General features: G+C 39.4%; 1 protein-coding gene across 1 annotated transcript in view; it reads right to left on the bottom strand.

Annotated features, from left to right (window-relative positions):
• The window catches only part of RpL3 (ribosomal protein L3), a 44,071-nt gene that overhangs the window by 7,239 nt on the left and 10,604 nt on the right, over positions 1-26,228 (bottom strand). Inside the window, exons 3-4 of the mRNA XM_067150060.2 lie at positions 13,111-13,279; positions 6,465-6,600 (exon numbers count right to left, since the gene is read on the bottom strand). Coding sequence (XP_067006161.1) covers positions 6,465-6,600; positions 13,111-13,279 — 305 coding nt within the window. The remainder of the gene's footprint in view (positions 1-6,464; positions 6,601-13,110; positions 13,280-26,228) is intronic.

Raw genomic sequence — 26,228 nt, 5'->3', positions numbered from 1 at the left:
GCGGAAATGTTCAGAAACAAAAAGAAACGAATATATTCGTGCTTTTAAATTAGGTACCGATCAATGAGCGACATTCCCGAGTATACTCAGGATTTTAATTTATTTTAATATATAAAACCCGAGTATACTCTGGCTTTCATGCTAAGAGGGTAACTGAATAAAAATTCAAAGTTAAAAGGTTGGTTCCTGTCGTTTCCATCACCCTATTTCCCCTCAACGCAGCTTGAGATTACTGACCGGCATTTGTTGTACTAGCTGCATATCTTCCTGTAGTGCAGCAATTGAGTCCTATGCGCGAGAGAATGTAAGACTTGTTCCTGAAACCAACAGGTTAGAAGTGCACGCATTCATTAGTTCGCACATAATGTTTGCAAACAGTACATTACAAACAATACTATCGTCTGATCGCATGACTATGGTGTCTATGACTAAGTAAATAAACTCAGTAATGTAAGACTGAACACACCAGAACAATCTCCAGACTAGAATGTCTTCATTACATTGCATTCAGTTCATGATATTTAGTACCCTTACCGTATTCAATACGATCCCCGCTTACATGTAGTAGGCTATTTGAGTATCGTATCTTATCCGCCAGGCAACATCGATGCAGAATTGTAGTAAAATGGATATCAGCTCTTAGAATTTAAAAATGCCAAATGCAGTAGATGTCTAGGAGATAACGCAGTTTTGAAAGTATGTGTGGTATTCCGAATGTAAGTGGTGCAATAGATGGAACGCACATCCCAATTTTACCCCTATCAGGTTATCGCGATCTTTTTAATCGCAAGGGCTGGCCGTCTTATAATACAATTGCAGTTGATCATTTATGCAGGTAAAATATATTTACTGGCTTATTACATTTGTTATTTTGAAAGAACTTTGGCAACTATGATTGTCAGAACCAACACGGAGTGTGTGGGCAGTCATTTTCAATACGATCCATGTTTACATGGAACTCCATTCGAACTAAGTACGATACGATCCAAGATTTTTACCGTATTGACCTTAAGACCGAACTGAGCCCCCGTTTACATGGCGTTCTCAATACCAATTACCGAAGGCTAGCACGGGAAACTATGCAACAGACTTTTGTTCCATTATTTTTCAAGTGCATTTCTCTTCACAATTTCCGGAATACTATAGCCATCTGTTGTGATATGCTTAAACTATCTGCAAATACAAGTCCAGGACACACCATAGATGTTTGTTCCATGAATATCTAAAATTCCAAAAACATAACAGACGGTTGTTCGAGCATACGACTCAATTCATCGTATCCATCACATTCATCCACAAATTATCAGGGATACAATTAGCAATGAGGGCCCTTTACAAATAGAAGTAGACATTCAACTAACAGATATTGAAGTTTTATAACCACAAACCCGTAATTTAAAAAAATTCAGAACTGACCAAGAAAGATACAACCTACAACTTTTTTACACTATGCCATAAGGTACTTTAGAATTAGATTAACAGCATTTGAATTCAGTCTAAACTAAATTCAGACAATCTGATTAATAGTTCGCTTTGTACCAGACATGGTTTATCTCCCTGGTCAAGGCCCACATGGACTCCAGAAAGGCTATGGAATATGCCGTGTCTCTGCTCTCCCTTTGAAAGGGGGCAAAGTTGCTCTATGATGCTGCTACTCTGAACAAACTGCACAAAATCAAGCAGCTCCACGTAGCTGAGAACGATGTTCAAACTGAAGCCAGCAGAACAAAGTCAAGCATCAAATAACCCTTACATATTGTGCAACTTACCTAGATGCTAAAAAGTGAAAAATCATTACACCAACAATTAACACCAAAACACTCCTCTACAATGATATATTAGCAATAGATACAAACACACACACTAAAATGACAGCTCTTATGCCAGTTGTACACAATTTTTTTTAAATTCAATACTTCACAAGAAAAGTCTTCAAATCTTGTCAGATTGTTCAACATTGCTAAAGGTTTGATAGGATTTTGTTCTTGCATGGAAGAAAGAAACAGTTTTGGTTCTTGGACTAGCAGTGGGATAGATTCTTAGAACATGGGGAAATCAAGCCCTGGCACAAAATGTTCCTAAACCTCACGCCACCGATACTGGCAGAAATGACAAGTCAATATTACAGTATAATCCAATCTTCTCCATGCATTTTCTAAACTAAGCTGAGGATATTGGGCACTAAAATTTAAAACAACTGCTATGAACATTAACCCTTTCGCACTCAGCGTGCCGATCTATCGGCGCGAGAGGTTATGGCGAAAACGCTCACAGGGCCGATACATCAGCTGTGTCATTTACGGATTTTGGTCATTTGCGTAGCTGTTAAATCGTAACAGTTGATCGTGACGGTAGATTAAAGCGGTGAATTTGCGCTTAACTCAGACATATCCACCAGCCCTACAAAACATTTTTATTTTCAACAAATGAAATCTGTTGACAGTGAATGTTTATGTTGTGGTTATTTGAAGTTGTTATTGCGTGGATCTGTTTTGATTGGCTTATGAATACAAGTTGATCTTGCTATAAGTTGTTTATAGTTTATTTTCTTTGGTATACTGTGTTCGATGTACTTCATAAACTACAATTTTACTCCTTTTCATAACTCCATTGTTGCACGTGCTTGCGTCATCTTTTTATAGTAATGGCTAGTCCATATTCAAGGCCGAATGAGGCCGATATCCTTGAATTTTCACATTTAGACAGTAATAATGACCTTTTGCCAAAAGTGATTCCCATTATGTGGGAAGTGACACGGTCTTAACTGCTCACCGTGCATCGAGCCGTGAGGCCCTGACAGCGATGACCGTTACATGTACACTGAATAAATTTGTGCAATGCTTCACGAGTGAATTGCAGCACACACATCATATTGATATCAAATTATTCAGAATTAAATGTTCTTTCATTCACGTCTAAAGAGTAAAGAAGGAAGACGCAACAATGTAATTTTTCTGTCATTGAAAACAATTTATTTCTGAAATTTAATAATTGTTTTGGGCTTAACCAATAACAATACGTCCAAGTTATATTCATTTCTGAAATGCTCATAGTTTCCTGTTATTAGTGTGATTAATTTTATTTTAATGTGTGTTAAACTCTTTACGTGTTGAATTTTTGTAATTTGCTTTGGAAAATCACAAAAATTAGTCAGTGTCTTTGAGCAAACACCTGCATATAGGCTGAGTGCCAAAGGGTTAAATTTATTAACTTTCATTAATTACCTCTACCAACATTAATTTATTAACTTCACCTCAAGATTTAACCACAATTTGGTGGGCTCAAAATGGAGAACTACGATACACATTTAGACTTGGCTGTTTTGCAGCCCCTCCCAACACTAACCCTACATGGGCTAATGCATTCAGTATTTCTGTGTTGGTTGGTAGTGTTGCAAGAAAAAAACCTTCTGCAACTTAACTCTTTAGTCAGTCATCGCCATCAGATCCATATACAGTAAGTGACCACCTTCATACAGATCAGTATGCTGTGTTAAGTGCATTCAAGATCAAACCCTTTTAAAAGGCATGGCCGATTATTTTTCGTATAATGTAATGTTTGAAAGCTGATAGAATTTCAAATTGTTAGGAGAGTGAAGCAACCGCATCCATAGAAAGATCACTTAGATTATCCAAGACTACTATAAAATATGTAGTTTTGCAGGTGTAATTAGGTACGATTAACAGTACACATGCAAGAAACCAATCACCTAAAGGCATGAGCTGAAATATACCACAATCTGACGGGATACTATGCATATACTCATGTGATTAATGAGCTTAACCTCCAAATCAGTCACTAAACAGTGACTAAACAATGCAGGTGTGCTAGGTACCAACTGATGAGCCCACCCTAGCACACGAGGGCGAAACGCTGGCAACCAAGAATGAGTTAGCAGGAAAATTTATAATGTCCAATAACGGACCATTTATATTGGTATTATAAATTTACTCATTCAGGACAAATATTTCATATTCCCTATGGGAATCAACATCTATATCATCTGATGGCCAAGCAGGCATCAATTTTTGCTGACGAGACAAAGTCTCTTAGTGCATTGGCACTGCCGGTGGCTCCAGTTAGCCTACGCAGTGGCCTCCACGGTATGCACTAGCCAGCGTATTGGTAGGTGTGCTAGGTACCAACTGATGAGCCCACCCTAGCACACGAGGGCAAAACGCCGGCAACCAAGAATGAGTTAGCAGGAAAATTTATAATGTCCAATAACGGACCATTTATATTGGTATTATAAGGGATCAGATTACGTGTGAACAATATCCATTATAAGGGATCAGATTACGTGTGTGAACAATATCCGACCTGAAAATAGGAGATACCATTTAGGCTTGTTTATGCTGTCAAATTTTTCTTTAGATACCTGCAAATGTGTAGTAGATACAGTGAAACCTCGATTCTCAGTTTTTCGAGGGACCATGAAAATAAAAAGTACAACACGGGAAAACGGAAAATCCAGGAATGAATGAAAACCATCAACAATTTGGCTAAACATCACAAAAATGAAATATGTATAATTATAATCTTACAAAAACTCCTAAACCAAACTACAGCCCCAGTGGGACTTTGCCTGCCAAGCGACCGCTGCTCAGCCCGAAGGCCTGCAGATTACGAGGTGCGCATGGTCAGTGCGACGAAACCTCTCGGCCGATATTCCTGGCTCTCTAGATCGGGGTCGCCATCTCACCATTAGATAGCTCCACAATTAAAGGTAATCACGTAGGCTGAGTGGACCTGGAACCAGACTTATATCCAGGTAAAATTGCCTGACCTGGTCGCAATCAAACCCGGGCCCTCTGAATGAGAGGCAGGCATGTCAGACCGTGAAACTGCATTAATTACCGGTACGCGAGTTCAAAATCTCTATACTTTATATTCAATTTTACAGGGGAATCTTCGTCAGTTTCGTGTGAAAACTTCTTTCAGTCCAGCAACTTTGATTACGCCAGCCAAACTCTTCGAAAAATCTAATAACGCCAAGCCAAACGACAATCGACCACAAGTAGTTTGTAATACTTTAATCTAATAAAATGAAGCACAGATACAAAAGCACCCAAAATGATGGTGAAATCCCTTCATTCCTTAATCCGTCATTGTAATTTGGTCTCCGGTATACTGTTCGTAGTCAGTTTCTGGAAATCTCGTACTGCGGAAATTAGGCCTACATCGACTTAAAGGTTATGTTGAACTCTAAAACATGGTTTCGAATGTATCTATTCTTAAAAGTTCTCGAATGCATTATATTCAATTCTGCCCGTCATAAATTCAATCAAATTGGAAAGATAAAAGAAATATCATCAAAACTTCAGAAATTACGGTTATTCGTGACCTTGAGGTCATCTGGAAAGCGCGCTCGCTGCACATGTCGGTACGAGTTGGAAATGGTACCAACCATTTAAATTTAACGTGCGCAAATAAAACTACTGCGGTTTTTGGTATTTTGACACGAAAACGTAAAATTCCCAGTCTTACATTAGGACCTAAACAGTTAATAGGCAATCCCAAGACCTCCCATGACTTTTTTTAATGTAAGGTGCAACATCTGTTCTGGTCTCTCTAACAATCATGTACGATAATATCAAAAATACTGAATTTGTGTTAGGAACAGTTTTGATTCTTGCCTAAAAGCCCAGTTACTGTACAGTGCCCTAAGCGAAGTGCCGAAAACCTGTTCGGCAGTACGATCGAAAAAATGTAAAAATATAAACATCTAACCCTGGAAATAATATGGACGTTTTATAAGTGCGAACATTTGACGAAACTCGTTCCGCCTTCAAGCAGAGCTATCGAAATGCGCCATGTCTCCTTGCAATTGTTGTGGCCACTCTCTGCTGTATGATTTTCCGAGATTCTCTAAACAATACCACCCGAATGCGATGCTAAGATGGTCCCTTATGAAAGTTCACCGCCGATCGCTTTTCCAGTACCGGTTACAGTACTTGCTTTAATTATCGCAATGACGGGGATCCATAATATATGCCATAGCCGTCCTTTCGTGAAATACAGTTTATTTCAAAACGATTGATCGAGGAATCAGCGTTTATGGGACTGGAATTTCTGGACGGTTGATCCAGGAAATAGTTTCGAGGAACGGAAAATGCGAGACTTTTACAACGTGATTTAATTACGATGTTCGCGGGACCACGTAATTTGAATGCATATTCCGGGAAAACGTATTTTCCGGGAACGGATAATCGAGGTCCCACTGTAATACAAATTTTTGAAACCTTTCATAAAACTGGTCAACAGTCTTCAGCCATACCACCCGAAGACTTGAGAATAAGGGATAAAAAGGCAACTTCTGAAGTGTACATTAGTGCTAATTTCACCTGAAAAATTAACTTTACTCTGCACATTTAGCAGTTGTGGAAATGAATAGGCATCTCAGGAAATATCCTCAGCTTAACTAATTAGCAACTTTAGCACTGACAAATAGTATAAATTCTAACCTGGGTATGGGCTATTACTCTGATGACTTTGCAGTAACGGATCAGCTTCTTGAAATCCCTCTCTATGGATTTTCGACCCAGGTCATCCTGCCACTTCTTTGAAGCCTTGGTGAATGCCTTCTTCTTTGATTTATACCTGTAGAAAACAGGAGTAGGAAGAAGGAAAAGGGAGATAGCAAGAGGGAAAGGTCAGTCTCATCAATTCTGAGCGGAGACCAACCTTCTATACCCAGTTATAACCATTCCTGATTATAAATCTGGATAAGAGAAACTCTCTTCATATGAGCGGAGAGTATAATGTTTATAGTTAGTAACAGAACACATTGAAAACCATTTTCAATAACCAAATGAAAGAAATAAACTACAAACTCCCCCAGCATGCAGAATGAGATGATTTGTAAACGAGAGAAAGAAAAGATGTATCTAGATGTCTACCAGTTTGGGACAAATTTTGTAAGACCAAATAGCAACCATGAAAAATTTCAGGGTAGAATTAAGTTTGTTGCACCGTTCATTGTACATGTTGGATGAGAGTTTGCAAGAAACTAAAACAGCACACTTAAGGTTTTACTGTATAAAAGCACCTGTTTATATCTATATTGCATTTGCTGAAGCAGCATTGAAGTTTTTGAGAATGACCTTGATAAAAATTGCCTCAGTACATAAAGCAACATCACAAAAATACAGTATCCTTTTGGCTAAACATCACAGGCAAAACTTACCAGGTACATTTAGAAGGGCTATTTAAGGGTCACTGGGACTGAAATTTCCAAATTCTATATAAACCGAGGTACAGCTTTGAAATGTTATATGCTTATGAATAGTCATAATATAAACCACTGTGGGAAAAATGAGGTTTGCAAGTTGATTAGTTAATTATGTTAATTCTGTACATTTTCATGTTGCAAATTATTCAATATTTAAGAAGGGCTGCCGCATTAAACCAATCAAGATAGTGTAACTTTTAGGTAATATTCTATTGCACTAAAACAATTAGAAGAAACCTACAGATTCGTCTTTGAATTGCATTAAAGAGTATGAAGAAATTTTTCATATCCATGTTCTATGCTAAAAAAATCTTCAATTTATTAAGTTTGGAAAATTTTTGCAGCCAGACCAAAAGTGCAATCCTAAAATCATTCCGAGGTTTATAGTTATTGCAATGAAGATAATACATGCACATTTTGAAAGCAATATCGTAAGACTTATGATGCATGTAACATTCTGAATGCCTGTAAAAGTGAAGCAGAGAAAAAAGCAATTCTACAATAATGGACAATTTACAAGGTTTCAGGTTACCAAAGATATTAGAACTGTCCTGCAGCATAGGGGACACCCTCCTCCATTTTGGTCAGTTTCACCTTCCGTTGACGTGCCTTTCGCTTCTCCATTGATGACCGCAGACATCCAGCGACTGTCGCATCTTTCAAGTGTTTGTGATGTGATGAGATACTGAAGTTTCTGTTATTCCTTATTTCAACTCGATTGTTGCACTACACCCCATGTTGAATTCTGCTACATGCATTACAAACAGCAATTTCAAGTCTCCCCTGTGAAATAAAAATCTTTCGGGCACTTCCTCCAGATAACAGAATGCAGACTCATTCGGATTTTGAGTAGCACACCGGATGCACCTGGGTAGTAGCTGATGCCAGCCTTTCATAAACAGGCATGATCTTTACAACTAAAGGTTCTGAAAGCTTTACAGTCATTTTGTCATGGCTCTGAGGTTTTACCTGCTGTGGTAGTTTATTATAGAAGCACCAAGACTCAGAACCTTCAGGACACTTCCTGAGCTGGGCCTTACTGTCAGCTGACATGTAGTGACAGTGGTACAAACTGCTTTCTTCACATCTGCAATATGAGTTATGTTCTGTACTATTGCATTCCTACAATAATTTGTAAGTTTTGTTATTGTGGTGACCAAATTGTACACCTTTCAGCTTCCAAGTCTGTGCCACCTGTCACAAGCCTGTTCCCATTCTCTTTGCTACATGGTTGACACATTCCTCAACTAGAAAGCAGCACAATGCAGACTGACAGATGAAGGCCTTTTTGAATTATTCCTATGAAATGAATAAGAAATCTGCTTGATTACACCACTAATGTGCGCTGATCGTGAGTCGAAAGAAAGTGGGTGTTTAAAGGACTGTACGCCAGGCATTTAAAAGCTATGCTAGAGCTTTAAAAATGGCAGAATTCGGATAAAAACACTATCTGATCCTTATGGGTTAGAAAAAACTGCAATATTTTTCATATATTTGCCAAAATTTCAGTCCAAGTGTCCCTTAATAAAAATTATGTCAATGGATTAGTGACATTCGGAACAACAGTTTAACAAACCGATCTTCAGTGCATAATGACTTTCCACAAGCATGGGTTCACACTGGGTAGTCTAATGAGCAAGCACTAAATACTCCGTACTAAGAGGGCTAGTAGTTAAATTCATAAAGAAATGACAGTTATATGTTCCTAAAACAGGTACGACCTAGTACAATATGGCTGAATGAGATTCCTTTTTTGCTACTTTATTTTCACATGGGTTACTTAAGAATGGAGTGAAAAATAGCATTATTGGGGTCCGGTACACAAGCCGGCAATCTCCAGTTCGGGTCTCAAATTTTTTAACCTAAAGGGCAAATTCTACTATGTCCAAAAAAGGAACTTAGATGTGAAAATTAAAGAGTTTTTGCAATTTGTACGTAATTATGCAATGCCAATATGTGCCAAGCGCTACGGCTCTCTTGCCAGGGTAGCCATGTTTACATAGTTCATCCCATCAACCTCTGGGTCAGCCATGATGAAATTATGTCAAGAGGCAACATCTGACATTTAAATGTACATACAAAACTAAGCATCCCATGGGTTACAGCAGAAAATGAGCACAGCAGATCACAGAATGCATACCTATGATAGAAAGGTACTGGGTAAAACTGTACAGTCCGCATCCAAATGTTTATAACACTATAAGGAAGGGAACACAATGCAAATAGCCGGCGTAAACACAATGCAAACAGCCCGCATGCCTATGATATACATTTACCCCCAATACAAACTTTACCTTCTGCAGCCCACCCGGTATATAACATTATATGGACGTGAAATGATGTACATTGTACGTGGAATTCCCTTTAGAAGAGAGATGTGGGCCTAGGGCCACTCCGCAGCTTCGACCCAGCTACAGTAGATGGCACATGCACACAATACCAATAGGAAGTAGTGTGTTCTAACGGTACTCACCGATTAATACACAGTCCTTTTCGTATCCATTGCACGTACGGCCGGCCATCGTCTACGAAGCGAGCTAGCACACGTTAATACAACAGCACTTATGAGGTTCGTTCCATCGCATGTTTCTACACAATAACACCTACAACGCACATAAACCGCCACGGAATGTACGAATCAATCGTTCCGGAGTTACGTACACGATATCGCCCAATGTGTATTGTACCAGGAAAAGTTGTGGGCAAAGGGCATGAGTAGGACATCAGGGAGTGGAACTGGGTTTTGGAGCCGATACAGAGAAGGATAGTCTCGCAGAGCGAATAATAGATGGTAAATAATTCTTTTTCTTAAAACAATTTATTAATTTTTCACCCTGCGGTATGATTATTGACTCAAATTTTGCATAGAATCTAGATGTCGAAATAATCTCCTTAAAAAAAATGGCATAAATATCATTGGTTTCAAAGTCTTTCATATGGGGGAATTTCCACCTAAAGTCTTTTTAAACCTAAGCACACTTTTGTAATTGTAAATGGATATGAGAAAATTATCGAAGTTTTCAGTTCTCAGTTCGTCAATCTCGATATATAGCACACTTGAAAGCCTACAGTCTTTCTACGAGAAATTAAATTTATCACTTTTGAGAAATTATGAAAATTGTTCACACGCGACACTGAAGTTTCACTGTTCAAAATAAATGAAAAAGTTTAGTCAGTTTGTTACTCACTTATGACAAGAACTGTTGCTACCAAATGTCGAAAGATGGACGTCTGGAATGTTCCATGTAGAATCAGGATTGGCGATGTTGACGTTCCCAATGAGGTGATGACAGCTGGAACTGGATCACGTTGAGTTGTAGCTTGTTCGGGTGATTTTCGCACACGAAAATTTACTTAGTGTGAGTAGTTTATCACTGACACTGTTGAACACTATTTATGGCGTATGAAGAATCACAGTCCTTTCTGTACGAAATGCTATTTACAGTCGTTATTGAAACGTTCATAATCACACAGTTCACATAATTAAAAAAAAAGAAAAGAAAGTAAGTCGATAAGCACAGTCTTTGAACACAGTCTGAAGTTGCTAGGGATTATTTTCTGCTAATCCTGTTACTATAATGTTATATTAACACAGAAAAGTTCTCACTTTTTCACTCAAATTACTACTGTGAGTCTTATGTTGATGTGACGTGAATATGAGTTCTGGTAATTCTAAGTATTAGGCTCAGTAGAAGTTCAATGTTACTTGAAGTTACCTAAGTCCACACGTAATGAAATAGTTAATATTTGTACTCCAATAAGTTCACTCGCGTTACAGTCTTAAATGTCTTTAGGATTATATTGTAATCGCGACGCGGTATACTAACTGCAGTGCGACGTCCTTTAATAATTCTATCGGTGATAGAATTTCGCGTTCCGGAGATACGACGGAAAGTACTTCTACCGTGACTGCGCGAACATACTGTACGCGGGCCGGTCTCTTCGCTATCTCACTCACACAGCTGTTTGCTTGCCTTGTACTAGTTTGCGGGCTGTCTGGCCTTGACATATATAGATACCAGCGCAGGGAGGGGTGGCGGCTCTCTCGGCCATGTGACCGTGATTACGTAATTTCGTTGAGACTTTAAATTATTATAACTCAACAACCGTTTGATGAATTAATTTGAAATTTACAGGCATTAACTTTTATGATGTTTGCTATAATTCAGTGTTTGTCCCGTTGAAATTGGTTAAGGCGTTAAAAAGCTGTTAAAAGAAAATTTCTTTCGAGAAATATCTCTAGGGGAGGTGAGCTTCAAGCGACAGGTGACGTCACTTGACTCCGCCTAGCGCACTCGTAGGGTCTGGCACATACTGGAACATTCTTTACATGGATGTTCGTACGTCGGTCGGATCTTTAACGCTGGAAATAACATTTCTTTCAATTAACATGGACCAGGACCTAGGCCTTCCTGGTACAGTATATACGAGCCATTACGGAAATAAATATCGTAAACGTGCATTGACAGTACCGGCACAGGTTTCACGACCACATGGTAATAGCGACTGGAGCTCCAGCGAATCACCGCCCCTCCACCTTCGATCTACACATCGTCAGAGACGTACCAACCTTAGGAACCTAACCACTTGGCGATAGAGGACATGCTGTGACGACGTACAGAACGGCTGCCTGTTTCAACAGCATTGACGCAGAATGCACGACATTCACATAATAAGCAACGTACTCACCTACTCCTAACAGCAGTACTTACCTGTTGATTGGCGACGAACGGACATCATATGATTGTTTCCCAAATAGTTTTAGGCCCACACCTCACCTCTACAAGGACTTCCAAGTAAGATTTTCATTATTTCCACTTCCTTATAATGTTATACATGTTGGGCTGGGGAATGTATAGTTTTACTTAAAGTAAATGTATATAATAGGTATGCATTCCCGAATAGTTGTACCTAAACTATTCACACATATTGTATACGCCATGATTATATGCATTTTCTGCCATATTCCTTCGTGTGCCATGGATATGTACATATTTCGATGAACCCACCCACATCGGGACGACTGGTGTTACGCCCACTTCGTTACGCGCAGAAGGATTGGCGGCCCCGTGTGACGTCATAGCTCCCGTCGCCATTACCCGGTGTACCACAGGAGTTATCTATAGAGGAACAGGGGGGCGTGATGTCAATTATGACGCCACGATCATTTTTCTTGTCCACGGTGAACTACTAAATAACTAAATTGGCGGCGCATGCGCAGTAACAAAAATTCGGACTTAGTTTTCGGATATTAATTCCCTGTCTCTCTCTCTCTTACACCCTGCGACGTCAGGTATGACATCACCCCGTCACCAAGTAAACATGGTCACCATGTGCTCTACCAGTCCTATACAGTGTCTTCTTCAGTATTCTATATGGCAGGTAATACAAGAACCTAGTATTTTCGCACCTCTACTCCTTCCTTGTACCCTAATGAACATATTTAACACCATGACTGCGCCTACGAGTGAACTGGCGATAGCCGGCTTGTGTACCGTAACCTATTATTGCCTCAAACTTGTGCACAAAAGTTTGAGACAATAGTAATGATTGAATTTGAGGCAAAAATATAAACATTCACTGATCTGAAACTGTAACAGGCCAATGGAGATACCTAAATATGGCCCTACCAAACAACTCGGCACATACTGCAGTATGCATAAACCCTCTAAGCACTACCAATTTACCGTTTTAATTCAAGCAGCGTATATTACTTCGTACATTTCTTTTCTGGCGCAGTATTCTTTTAAATTCAGCAGTATTTTAAAAACCGAAGTCTAATTTTACTTGAAAATTGTTATTTCCTATTGCTGGTGCTGCTCCTGCCACAGCTCTTTATTGTGCCTATTAACCTTTCTTTGTCAAATTAAATATCTTACCAATTCTTGTAGAACCTTCGCCGGCAATCTTCAGACAGATGTTCAGCCCAGATAGTCTGTAGAGCTCTCATGCCATGTGGTGTTTCAATGTAACCAACCACTCCAACAATCATCATGGGTGGTGTCTCCAAGACTGTTACAGCTTCAACGATCTCCTTTTTGTTTACCTCTATAAAATTGAAAATAAATATTAAAATCCATGTATATAATGTCTGACAGCAAATTATTTCATGTGAAATACATTTACAATAAGACTCACCCGGTGCTAATATACAGTCCTCAAATGAAAATATTTAAGGATGGGTCAATCTGACTACAGCTGAGAGACCCACCTCCCCACTTCGGTGGCAAGACTGGCATGTGTTATGAAGGTGGATCAAATATATACAGGATTTTGAATGTACGGCTGATGTTAGTAGTAATTCTGAGGCCAGGATGTTGGTTTCACAAACAACGGTGAGGAGCTGGGCTGCTTCATTAAGTCATTAGTGAGCAAGAGGTGCACACATCTTTTGCGCAATTCATCAATATAAAATTTCTCACTAGAGGGCACCAAACCTTCCGAAATTTTGAGACTGCTCCACGCAGTTTGGGGAAGCAACACTTTTGCAGAATTGAGCATACGAGTGGGCTAAACAAAATGTGGCAGGAAGAGAGGCAGTAGAAAATGAACCTCATGAAAGGAGACTGCTAACAACAGTTGCCATTCGTGACATTGGTGGGTGAAGATCAGCAAATAATTTTGCAAACTGTTTTAGCCGTACGAATAAGTTACAGAAGTGATCAAACCATAATCTGAGATCAACTCCATTTAAAAAAATTGTCTGCCAGGTGGGTTCCTCGTCTCCTCAACCAGGAACAAAAAACTTCACGCTAGGAAGTTTGTCCGACTCCTGTGTCGCTATGAGTATTTCTTGCGCTGTATTGCGACTTGAAACTTGTGTGCATCATTACATCCCAGAGTCAAAGCAAGCAAGGAAGCATGGAGTGGCAGTAGAGACGAAGCAGGTCTAGTCAAGACCAAAACATGCCATGTGTTGGACAGGTGCTTGCAACAGTTTTCTTGGGACTTCGCAGGGGTTTCGTTGGTGGATTTTCTTCATGAACGAACGACAATTGATGCAGCCTTTTACCGTTGCCTTTTGGATAAAGCAAAAGCTGTGCATGCCAACAAACGATGCCAGCAGCTGATCCAAAACAACATTCTTCTCCATGACAATGCAAGGCCACATACTGCCGCTTTAATGTGGAAAAAACAGGAGGAAATTCACTGGGCCGGACACCTCTGGAATACCCTCCCGTACAGACCAGATTATTGCCCTGCGACTACCATTTGTTTGGACTACTCAAGATCCCCTTCTTTCAATGAGGACGGCATCAAAAATCTGACTGAAAAATGTGTATTGAAGGCAGGACACTAAAAGTGATCTCTGTATTTTTTGTTGATGCAATAAATTTTAAAAAATAATTCCTGTTTATATTTTATCCAACCTAGTAAATATCTTCAAAGTGAGAACAAACCAACCACAATCACTGCCTATGCATGTCTTATTTTAAATGTCTGTTTCATGCCCTACTAAATACTTAACTCCCACACAAGCAAAAGAATCCTTTCCCGCACAGACTATGATATTGATTGACATTCAGTAGAATCCAGAGTTCTGCAGTGTACAAATTTACCCGCTCCAATAGCAACAGGAAAACAAGTTTCTCGTCTAGCTCTAAACCAGGCATCGTAACTACACAAATCTTCATTGTAGACTAATGTCCTTCAGCATTCAGCCTGTAAGCCTCCAACTTCAATAAATGCTGCCATAACCCTCCATTTGTAACAAGCCCAGTGCCTCGTTCAGTTCTGTAATGACTAAAGTAAAAAGTGAGTAAGAGCCTTCTTTGTCTCCTATTCCCCCCATACCCATAATAAAGCACATTCTCCAAGGTAACCAATCCTCCATTTGTCTGACATGACCCCACCAAACCCAAAGTTCAATACAGTTAATTCCTAACAGCCTTAATTTTTCTCCTGTTCGACCTGTTTGTACCAGCTATCTGACACTACTCATGTATGTTACTTCAAATATATTCTGAGTCACCCATCTTTCATTCCTGTAAAGCAAAGTTGGTCTGAAAACATACCAGTGCTTTAGTCCAAGTGCTGACTTCCTTCTTACAGAATACTGATCACAACTGCGTACCCAGTCTAAGCTGTGCTCCACTTTGTTTCAATGTCACTACACTACCGTCCTGGGAGAATACAGCTTTATATTCATTCCCAACTAGACAGTAACTTCTAGGTTTCTTAACTAACATGTCTGAACAGTCAAATCTTTCACATTGCACCTATATAAGTTCCAAGATGTTAGGTTGCAGCCAGCACAATCTGCCATAAAGACCAAGTAGTTAGCATAGGCCAAACTGCATACTATATCTCCACCTAACAGAATCCCTCCTTGCTATTTTACATCTTAAGATGACCCACTAGGAACAACAAAGGTGAAAAATTACAGCTTAGCTTAATGCCTAAGTACCATGAACCATGTACTTTCTACAATCAATTCCCAAAGTAATGAACACCTTTGATTGCTTTCAACGATCAACCCTTATCTTAAATCCCGAGCATAATTTTACATATTTGTACAAAGGTCTTGCTGAACAGTACACAATTTAAAAGCCTGAATATCTTGTTTTTCAATATATCCGCCAGATGTTTACGAAAATCATCCCGCCTAATTCGAAGAAGCTCTCGTTCCCGGAAACATGAGATACAGTTTTGCATGCTAAATTTAATTTGAAATACGGATAATTCGTAATTCGAAGTACAATGTCAGCCCCATTACCGAAATTCAGACTTAATTCGAAACTGCCTTTACATTTTAAAACCATAGTATGTTACAGAGTAATCTCAACTAAAAATTTATCCGCGTCATAATACAACGCGTTCCGAAACGTGGAGGGGTAGCTTTCCGCACTTACACACTTCGGAGGGTCTACAGTGCGCTTCATGATTGCTAAGTTGAATGAAATCCGAATTCTTTTGTATTCAACCTTTTAAGGAACGCCGTAATATCACGCAACAGGCAGTGTGCGGAAAAACAGAATCCGCGAACACTGGAGATGACGACAGTTGACGGTGAAACGTCGCTCATAATAAATTCGTAGGCACCGAACAATATTTTAATTGCTGATGAAAATGCATTGCTTTATTTTAGTGAGAGCCCGGACAGTCTTATGGTTTTAAAGAAGAAGGTGCCAGCCGGGGGGGAATCGTACAAGGGTGGGGGATGGGGGTCATTGTAGTGCGTTGCAATGCACATGGAAGCAAGAAACTTTTATCCCCGTCACAGGAAAGTTCAATACGCCACAATGTTTTAAGGGCGTCTGGCACTTTCCATGCCAGTATGAAGCATCTAAAAAATGCAAACGGTACGGAAATCCAAGAAAGAATGCATTTGCATAGGGGAACCAGCATAATTTAACCTCATCCTTGAACTGTGATTTTTTTCTTTCGTTGCGTGAGATTATGTTTGTCAGTGACTTATCCAAGTGCGTTATTTGAACATTGTAAATGCACGTTGTTGGATACATTTCAGAAATAGTTTTTTCCATGGCATGTGAAAGGTTTAAACTTAATCGAGATGATTGCATGTATTAATGTGTCTTAGAATACTTCCGTTACGCAGCAAGTGTTTACATTTCTGAAGTACGAGAAGTGCCATGGAGGGAAATTGTACAAGGATAGTCGTAAAAAGTTCGATTTTAAGGGTATCGGGTACTTTCTGTGTAAGTACGAGGCATCTAAAATGGACACAGTATAGCAATACAATGAATAAAGCACTTGCACATGGGAGCCAGCATAGATTTCTCATCTTTGAATCGTGCTTTCCCCCCCCCCTTTTGTTGCGTGAGGTTATGTTTGCCAGCGAGATATCCAGGTACATTATTTGAATACTGTAAATGCACCTTCTTGGATACATTTTGGAAATTATTTTTTATGGCATTTGAAAGGTATAAACTGTGAATCAAGGTTAACTGCATGCAGTAACTTCGAATTAACGAGGTTTTACTGTAGACCCCCTCTGACAATCACAGTGGATGTCCCACCCAGCCAGCTCGTTTTTGCAGCTTTTACCACATTTGTTTCCCAAGTGTATTTAGTGTACTACGTGAAAATGGAGAACGAAGAGTTCAACATTTCAGTTTGGAGAGTGATAATTTTGAGGACATTTTAAGAGAAGAAAGTCATTTTTGTCAGCAATATTTCTAGTGCCGACAGTGGCGAGAAACATACCTCCAGACCACTACCACCTGTCCCACCAAGTTTTCCTTTCAAGGCTAATGCAGACATGCCAACTTTCAGGAGAAATTTGGCAGCGAATCATGATGTATTACCACATCACTGATGGCAGAACATGTACCAATTCATTATAACAATACATTAACAATTCTATTTGGCCAACATATATATACACTGCCAAGTAAGCTAAAAGAAGGTTGTATGCATTTGTTTTATAATTGTTGCACTTATTCAAGTAAGTTTTTGGCAACTATGAGATAGGAATATACAAGTGGTGGTGATAGTGACTTGTTTAGTGGAGGACTGCAGACCATTTAAGGAATAAATGCCCTCTTAAATACCAAAAAGGTTCTAAAAATGGATCTGTCTTCTTCAGGCCATTTCATATGTGGTTTATTTACACATCTGGCAAAGAATTTTAATTTATATATTAGCACAGCTTTCCGTTCTATCTCTACACTAACAGCAACAGAACTTGACTAGAGTTCCCGGCTAAGTCCTCTTTCCAGTCTGTGCCTCCAGGCTCAGCACCGATTCTGATCACACCTTTTCAGGGTCGTATAAGGCGTCGAAGGTCCAAGAGAATGCTGTAACATTGCCTGATAATCCACGATGAGCCCTTCATCAAAATTGAAGTAAACAATGAACCTGCCACTAACTTTTCAGATTCCAGAACTATTGTTTCCATCATTTCAGAAGAATGGCATTCTAAAGTGAATCCCTCCCAGTTTATGTATGTGACCGCCCTCCGACGATTGAGACACGTAATTCTGACATGTAGTCTAAGTGACCTATAATTCCATCGAAAGTATCCCATGTATAATAAAATATATCGGTTGACAAGAATTTTAGTCAAGTTGACAGTTACTGGACTGCCCCTTTGTCAGTTTCAAGAAACAAGTCTCTTGAATAGCAAACTCTTATTTTAAGCTGTACTTCCTCGTACATTTCAAATGAATTGCCGAGATTTTGCAGCGGAAGAGCCGCAAGGACACCATCCGACTAACCTTTCTTCCCGGAATAGTCAACGTAATACAAATTACACGTTTCATGGTACATAACCTCTGTGATTAACTCATGAGGTTAAACAGCGTTCTCGGCAGTGTCTAAACATGGCCAGTTAACATCTGTTCCAGACAGTGCCTAAGTGATGTCTCTGCAATGCAAAGCGACATCGTTTAAGCACCGATTCTGCAATCAACCCTATGTATCTACCCACGACAGATTTGATGCGTCGCTCTAGCTAGCTCCTTACTGGCCTCGACAATCTGGTCCACGCACTGTAACTGGAGTAGTTACATGTCACTGGCAGCCTATCTATTTGCAGTAGAAATAGATACTTCTTTATGGAAAAGATATTGATTTTGATTGCCAATTTATAATTTACAGTTATGGAGAATGTTACATAGGTTAATACTATTAAAATTAACCTTAAATGTTACTTTCGTTGATATTTGCCAAGAAAATTTGGCGAAATGAAACTCTAGAGATGGAGTAGTCCAGCTGACCTGGTATTGACTGATTGCCGATTTATCTTAATTTACGGAATAAATGAGTATGTTACATCGACTAATACTGTTAAAATGATTAAAATAATCCTAAAGGCTACTTTCATTGATATGTGCCAAAATAACGCCGTGAAATGAAACTACGGAGAGTTGGAGTAATCCAACTGACGTTCCTTAACTATGAGTAATAATAGTGATCGATTTGATCATCATGGCAGTTAGATAAATAGCAGAACTTACAATACTTTTGTCCTCTGATGTTAACCTTGATATTAAGTAATTGTTCAATTAAAATTCTTTAAGTGCTGCTCTCAGGAAAAGGGCTGGACAAAACATACAAATCCTCCTTTTCTATATTCGTATGGATAACAGAAGTATTTTTACTCACATTTTAAAATTTTACTTTCAATATATGTAGTTTCAGATTACATTTCACATACTTCACTAGAATTTTAAAATACCCAGCAAGTCGGCCATGCTGTTAGGGGCGCGCAGCTATGAGCTTGCACCCGGGAGATAGTGGGTTCAAACCCCACTGTCTGTAGCCCTGAAGATTGTTTTCCGTGGCTTCCCATTTTCACATCAGGCTGTACTTGAGTTAAGGCCATGGCCGATTTCTTCCCACTCCTAGCCATTTCCTATTCAAAAGTGGTACAAGGGATGGAGCGGGGTCCACTCAGCCTTGGGAGTTCAACTGAGTAGGAGGGGGAGGGGATCATTTCCCACCTCAGCCATCCTCCAAGTAGCTTTCCATAGTTTCCCACTGTTCATCCCAATCTTCCCATCTCCAACACAAGGCCCCTGTTCAGCATAACTGTTGCGGTCACCTGGGCGAGGTACTGGTCATCCTTCCCAGTTTGTATCCCCCCCGACCCAAAGTCATGCGCTCCAGGACACTACACTTGGTGGTAGAGGTGGGATCCCTTGCTGAGGCCCGAGGGAAAAGCCAACCCTGGAGAGGTAAAGCGATTAAGATAAATACCCAAAATAGAAAGAGAAAACTAAGATGAAAGTGCTAACTGCTTTGAGCCACTCTGTAGTTTTGCCCTGGTCTATAGAGAATTCGAAGCACGCCTGATAGCTGCAGTCGCTTAAGTGCAGCCAGTATCCAGTATTCAAGAGATAGTAGGTTTGAATCCCACTGTCTGCAGCGCTGAAAATGGTTTTCTGCGGTTTCCCATTTTCACACCAGGCAAATGCTGGGGCTGTACCTTAATTAAGGCCACGGCCACTTCCCACTCAGCTAAAGAAAAGAAAATCACTACACCGTTAAAAAGAAAAACAAATTAGGGCATAAACTGAAATTCTTGTTTAGGCCAAATTTACGAGAGAACACTGAGCCAACATTACATTTGATCTTTTTTGCAGAAAATTTCTGCTCGAAGTACAAAACAGCTCAGTGTCAAATTAAAGAGCTGTAAACACAATTTAAAAAATATAAACATCACACTACACAAAAAATTAAACTCACTAGCGCATAACTATCAGCTCAAATTATCAAACCAACCAAGCACCTTACTACGAACACATTGGCAACATTTACGACAGCAAAACAATAGAAATAAAACTGGAAATGCAGCAATTTGCGGTATACAGCTGAGTACGAGGGCAGTGCTCCAGCAGCACTATGGTGAAACTTTCCCATTACAGCTTTATGCTGGGCTTCACAAGCCATTGTCAAGGCTGGTATAAGGAGCGCAGCGAGCGATCCAGTCGGCCGTGATCTACCAAATACCAAGTTTACTCTTGTATGAGACCCCACTTTCCTCCCACCTCTACAGCAAAAAATGTAAGGGGGGTCCAATATGCAATAATCTCAAGTTTTCTGCAGTGATCAAGACTTCTAGGTTATGGAGAGCTACATTCCACACAAACCCCTGGCAGATGAAAAATTTTGATTTATCTCTACCATTAACTTTCTTCACCCAGTTCGTCTCAACGCCAATGACTAGCTCATTCTTTCATTCTCAATACATTGAGCTCGACAGCTACAGTCAAAGTGTGGCCAGTATCCAGGAGATAGTGGCATACTTTTGATGATGCTTGTTTTAAGAAGCCTAACATCGAAGGTCATCGGCCCGGCATACTTTTGAAAAGGGCAATCAGCAACTCTCAGGAGGGAAATCTAACCCCAGCTTGACGAAAATAATATTTCTGGGCTACAAAACAACTTATGCTTTAAACAGGATACTTCAATGAAATCTTCCACACTTACATCATAGGCCAATGACTTGTAAATGAGCATAACAGTCAACAAGAAATCCATGTTAAACAGCAGCAGGCATGGTGAATACTGGTTTAGAGCATACATGACAGACTTCCTCGATAAATTACAGATATGTGATAACTGATAAAGGCTTTACACAATAAAACTTGTTTAAAGTAAGACAGGCAAGAAATAATGATACACACTGCTAATTACACGCTAGTTCGACTTTAAAATCTTAGTTGTGACCTTTTTAGCTTCCTTCAAAAAAGTCTTGTTACAGAGGTGCCAACCTTTTAAGTGGGTTATCAGTAATCCCATTTTTAACTCACGTGAACCCCCCCCCCCCCATCAAAACTTTTATGAGTCAACTACAAAGCATGCTGTTTGCCGTTTCCTACAGCAATCTAATCTAAAGTACATCATATTACACAAAATTTGCTCATTACATGTTAGTTCTGCAATATAAAATTCTTTGTAGCTTGTTTCGCACCCAGCAGCTGCTTTTCAGTGTAGGTTTTCTTGAAACATACTTCCCCTGAGATAACATTTTCGTCTTCAGAACCGTAAGCGATTCCAGTGTGGATGTACTTAATGTAGCTCTGAATTCTGTCTGATTTTTCCTAACAGCACTGAAAACTCTGTGGGGTACACTTAGTACTGCAAATACAACATTACTTAAGGGTTTCTACTTAATTTGTCCACTTTCATTTTTAAGCTCTGTAATGTTGCCCCAATTCACACCAATATTAGGTCCATGTACAATATATTCAAGGAAAGTAACATTGGTAAACTGTACTTAAGCGACTGCAGCTATCAAGCTCGGTCTATTGAGAATCGGAGAGAATAATGAGCTAGTCACTGGCACTGACAATGAACTTGGTGAAGAAACTTGACCAAAGTTGGGAATCTTCAAACAAAATATTCAAGAGTTGAATATGAAACCTTCATTCTGAGAAAGATGTCTACAACTTCAGCATGATGAAATTCATCAGGGGGAAATTTTGTGATAATGTAACTGCAAGCCGCCATATAAAACTCTTACAGAATCATAGAACATCTCGTTCATCAGTCTTATCTTTCAACTATGTGCTAGCTTTTGCTCCAATTACCAAATCCTCATTGGCTTTCTGGTATTTCCTAATCTTTAATTCAACTCTGACTGAATAGAACATACCTGAAAAAAATCTGACCAACAGGTCAGTTAAAAGACCAGTAAGTTTTGTCATAAGATGTATGGCTGGAGCATTAACAAGCACTTCTCACTGCTCTTAACAGCCTCTGCAGACACCTTCCTGATGATAGCCATCTAGTGCAAACACATTTCGATATCCGTTTTCTTGTGAAGTTCTTGGAATTTCTAAAGGCGTTCCTTCCTCTGACTATTTTCTAAATAGGGTATAATTTTTCCTTCTGCAGCCCAGAGTTTTTAACATTATGACGCAGCGAAAATAATGCAAATCTTACTTGGAATTCAATTTAGAGGTGTTCATTGGAATGTCTAAGAACCCACCATCCCATCCCCAGAAGTACATTTACTTTTATAACCTAACAAGAGCAGCACCCGCCATCGTCCACGGCTAAAGGAACTACTTGCATTCTCATCGGTCAATGTTAACAGAATGTGACATTGCCATCAATGCTGATAAATACATTGCGTTACCAACCGCGGCTGAATAAAAGAACAAAGAAAAAACACACTATACAGGAAAGGAAACAATGTGAAATACACAAGAGCAGTAAGTTAATTTAATACTTATGTTGTCCACGGCAAGAATCCTAACCGTCCAGACCAAGTCTTGTCCACGGCAAGAATCCTAACCGTCCAGACCCGAGGCCAACGAGAAAGACAGGCCATGGTCCGTTAAAGTCACGTGACAAGACCAGTCCCAGTAATGGTAGAGTGAAGCCGGTTATTACATGTGTTCTTGCGGTGTTATTGCTAGTTTATTGTGGATTATGGGAGGAAATAATGGAGATTTGGTGTTTATGCGAATTTGTTGGTGTTGTACAACAGTTCCTTACATTCAGTGTTCTGTGCGGAAGTGTAAGCATTTATTTACAAAAATGTGTATATAACCTCGACGTTCTTCACTTCATTCAGCAATGATGGGCTGCAATACACGAGTCGGATAAATTACAACTCCAGTGCTGAGGATTTAGAGGTAATACATTTATATCTCATTTAATTACATGTACATTACTGGTACTTTTAATTACTTGTACATTAACCAGTTTCATTAGCAACATTTGATTTTTATGAGTGTATATCTTTACTGCAGTAAGATTTTTAGCTTTGTCATACAAGCCCAGTAAGAAACACAGCTTCATTTAATTTCTAATTGAATAGGGTGGTTTCAGGATAACTTTCAGGAAGGGAGCATAATTTAAGTATTAAATATGGTGCTGGAACCAGATTGTGAATAGCTTACAATAGGGCCTACCTTTGATACTGGATTCAATAAGACACTTCATACATGAATGCTATAGTACATATAGGTTTAATTGTAAATTAACCATTAACATTATCTGAGTGTGCATATCTTTACCTCAGTAAGATTTTTAGTTTTTGTTCAGCCAAGGATAGTAAGAGACACTATTTCATTTGATCTGTAGTTCAGTAGTGTTCTTTTAGTAGGTTGAAATGCGCTGAAATGTATTTTATTTACAACGCTACGATAGTGTCTCGCGTGAGCCCGGGGATGCATGCTCTATAGTAAGACCGGCCGAGTCGCGTGACATGCGTGCCACGGTCTGTCTTTCTCGCTGGCCTCGGTCCAGACCAATAGTCTTGTCCACGGCAAGAATCCTTAATTGTCTAGACCAATCGTGTTTCCTCATAAAGCCAGGGGCCTAGGGCCGCTCCTAACAGACCAAAGGGGTAACTAATGTATCACCACCACCACCACCACCAGCTATCGAAGTAACACTCAGTTCCTTAGTACAGGAGTTGGCAGCAATGAATGCCTCGACAACATCCTTCCCGAGCGTGTATAAACAAATGAGTCGTTCTGCGCACAGCTGAATTAGCGAGTGCTGGGCTGCAGAAGGTAAAATAATAATAATAATAATAATAATAGATGTCCTTAGACGAGTATCGTTTCACTCATAACTATTGGAGAATGAACCGATGGCCTGCGTTTAAGACTGAACACCTCCGACCTGGGCAAGTTATTGATTCTTTCATGGGTTTCAATCTGGATGAAGCTTCATCTAAGCTAGAAATGTTTTCCTTATGATTAAATTTCCTTACATTTGGAACTGCCTATTTCACTACTGTTTTCCTGATCTCTGGGACTCTTTTTCCCCTACAATTCTAGGAGATTCATGTGAAACTGCTCTCCGAGTAGTTGAGAGGCGTGAGCCTACTGTTGCTTTCCACTGGCGGAACTGGAGCTTTTCTTTTCGATGTTTGATTATGAATAGAATCTATCTCTGCCTAGAGCATTGAATTTCTTCTCTTATTTTGCCTAACAGGCTACAGTAGAATTAATGCTTTCCAATATATTTTGGATATGATGGGATGGGTTTCTTACTATTTTCTGTTCAAAATCCAAGGCAATTATTTTTGGTTTGCAGTCTCACAGCCATGTCAAATTGCAGTTCTTTCTTTTGGCTACATAATATTCAAATTTAGCCATATTAGTACAGCAAACACTTTGCTGTAGACAGTTAAAAATTAACTCCTAGCACTTATCACTCTTAAAACACATGCAACATCTTAACACTAATATTTATGGATGTCAGCTAATAGCGCAGAATACAACAGTAATCAGTCACTACATAACCTTTCAGTTCAAAACATACTAACAATTAAGACACCTAATGCACAAACTTTGTCTCCGATATGGTATACTGTTATTTACATATAGGACGTAATAGAATAATTATCAGACAGATCCATAAAACAACAATCACAGCAGGAGATAACTGCAGATTAGACAGAAACGATTATAGGAAAGAGCTGCTCCGAACAATGGGTGAGAAAGGATTTACACTCGTCAATCGGGAATGATAGGACATTTCTCTCATAATGAAATCGGTACTCTGAGTTGATAGGTTCGTTCCAACGTACGAGTTTCTGACCGTCACCGGCGGGTTCATGCATCGCCCTGTCGCTGTGCGCATGCGCCGGTTTGGGATTGGTCAGCGGCTGGTCCCAAACTTGATTGTGTTGGAACGCTTCCTGGACAGCAATCTGACGTGTAAACAAAGAGTTTGGCGCGTATTACCTTGCCCTGTTTAGTTGTATGTAGATTCGTGAGAAAAAGGAAAGGGTAAATTACTGAAATACTGATGAAATTCAATATACATACAGAACACAGTGCAACAAGTATTTTAAAAATTAATACAGAATGAAATACACATGGTTTATATTCGTTTTAATTGGTTAGGAAAGGATATCTGCCTCAAAGCCTTAGGCCTGTATTTCACTGTTAAGGAACTATGATTTAAGTAAACTGGGTGAAAGAAATGTTATAGTCTTAGATAAAAGAACTTGGATGAAATATGTAAGCTTATACATATCTAAATATTCGTGATTAAGGAAATATAGCACGATATGAATATTAAAGGAGATCATGGTTGAGGATGTAAGAAAGAAAAGAAACGTTTTCAGCTCCCAATACTCTCTAGAAAATGCTGTGTATGGGAACTGCTGATATTGTCATTTTCGTTAAGCATCTTAAATCTCAAACTACAAACAAAAACAAATTTACAAGCTGCTTTACGTAGCACGATACAGAAAGGGCTCTGGTAAAGAAGTAGGGGACTGGAAATATTAATATTACATAGAAAATTACTCACAGGTGTTCAGGACTCCATTTTGAATATTATTAGGGCTAGTAGTGGGAAGGAAGCAACCCTTGCCTTAATTAAGGTACTGCCCCACCATTTGCCTGGTGTAAAAATGAGGAAACCACAGAAAACCATCTTCATGGCTGCCGACAGTGGGGTTCGAACTCTTATTTCCTGAATGCAAGCTTACAACTGCATGCCTAACTCCCTCGGTATAAAATAAACACTTGTACGGTCTTTTATTATTTATCATAATTTACTATTATCACAGCTCATTGTCACAACCTTCGTTTCATAGAAGTTGCTGGTCCAA

This window comes from Anabrus simplex, chromosome 6 (genome assembly GCF_040414725.1).
Source record: "Anabrus simplex isolate iqAnaSimp1 chromosome 6, ASM4041472v1, whole genome shotgun sequence".
NCBI lineage: Eukaryota > Metazoa > Arthropoda > Insecta > Orthoptera > Tettigoniidae > Anabrus > Anabrus simplex.
This window is presented reverse-complemented; position numbering and strand designations above follow the sequence as displayed.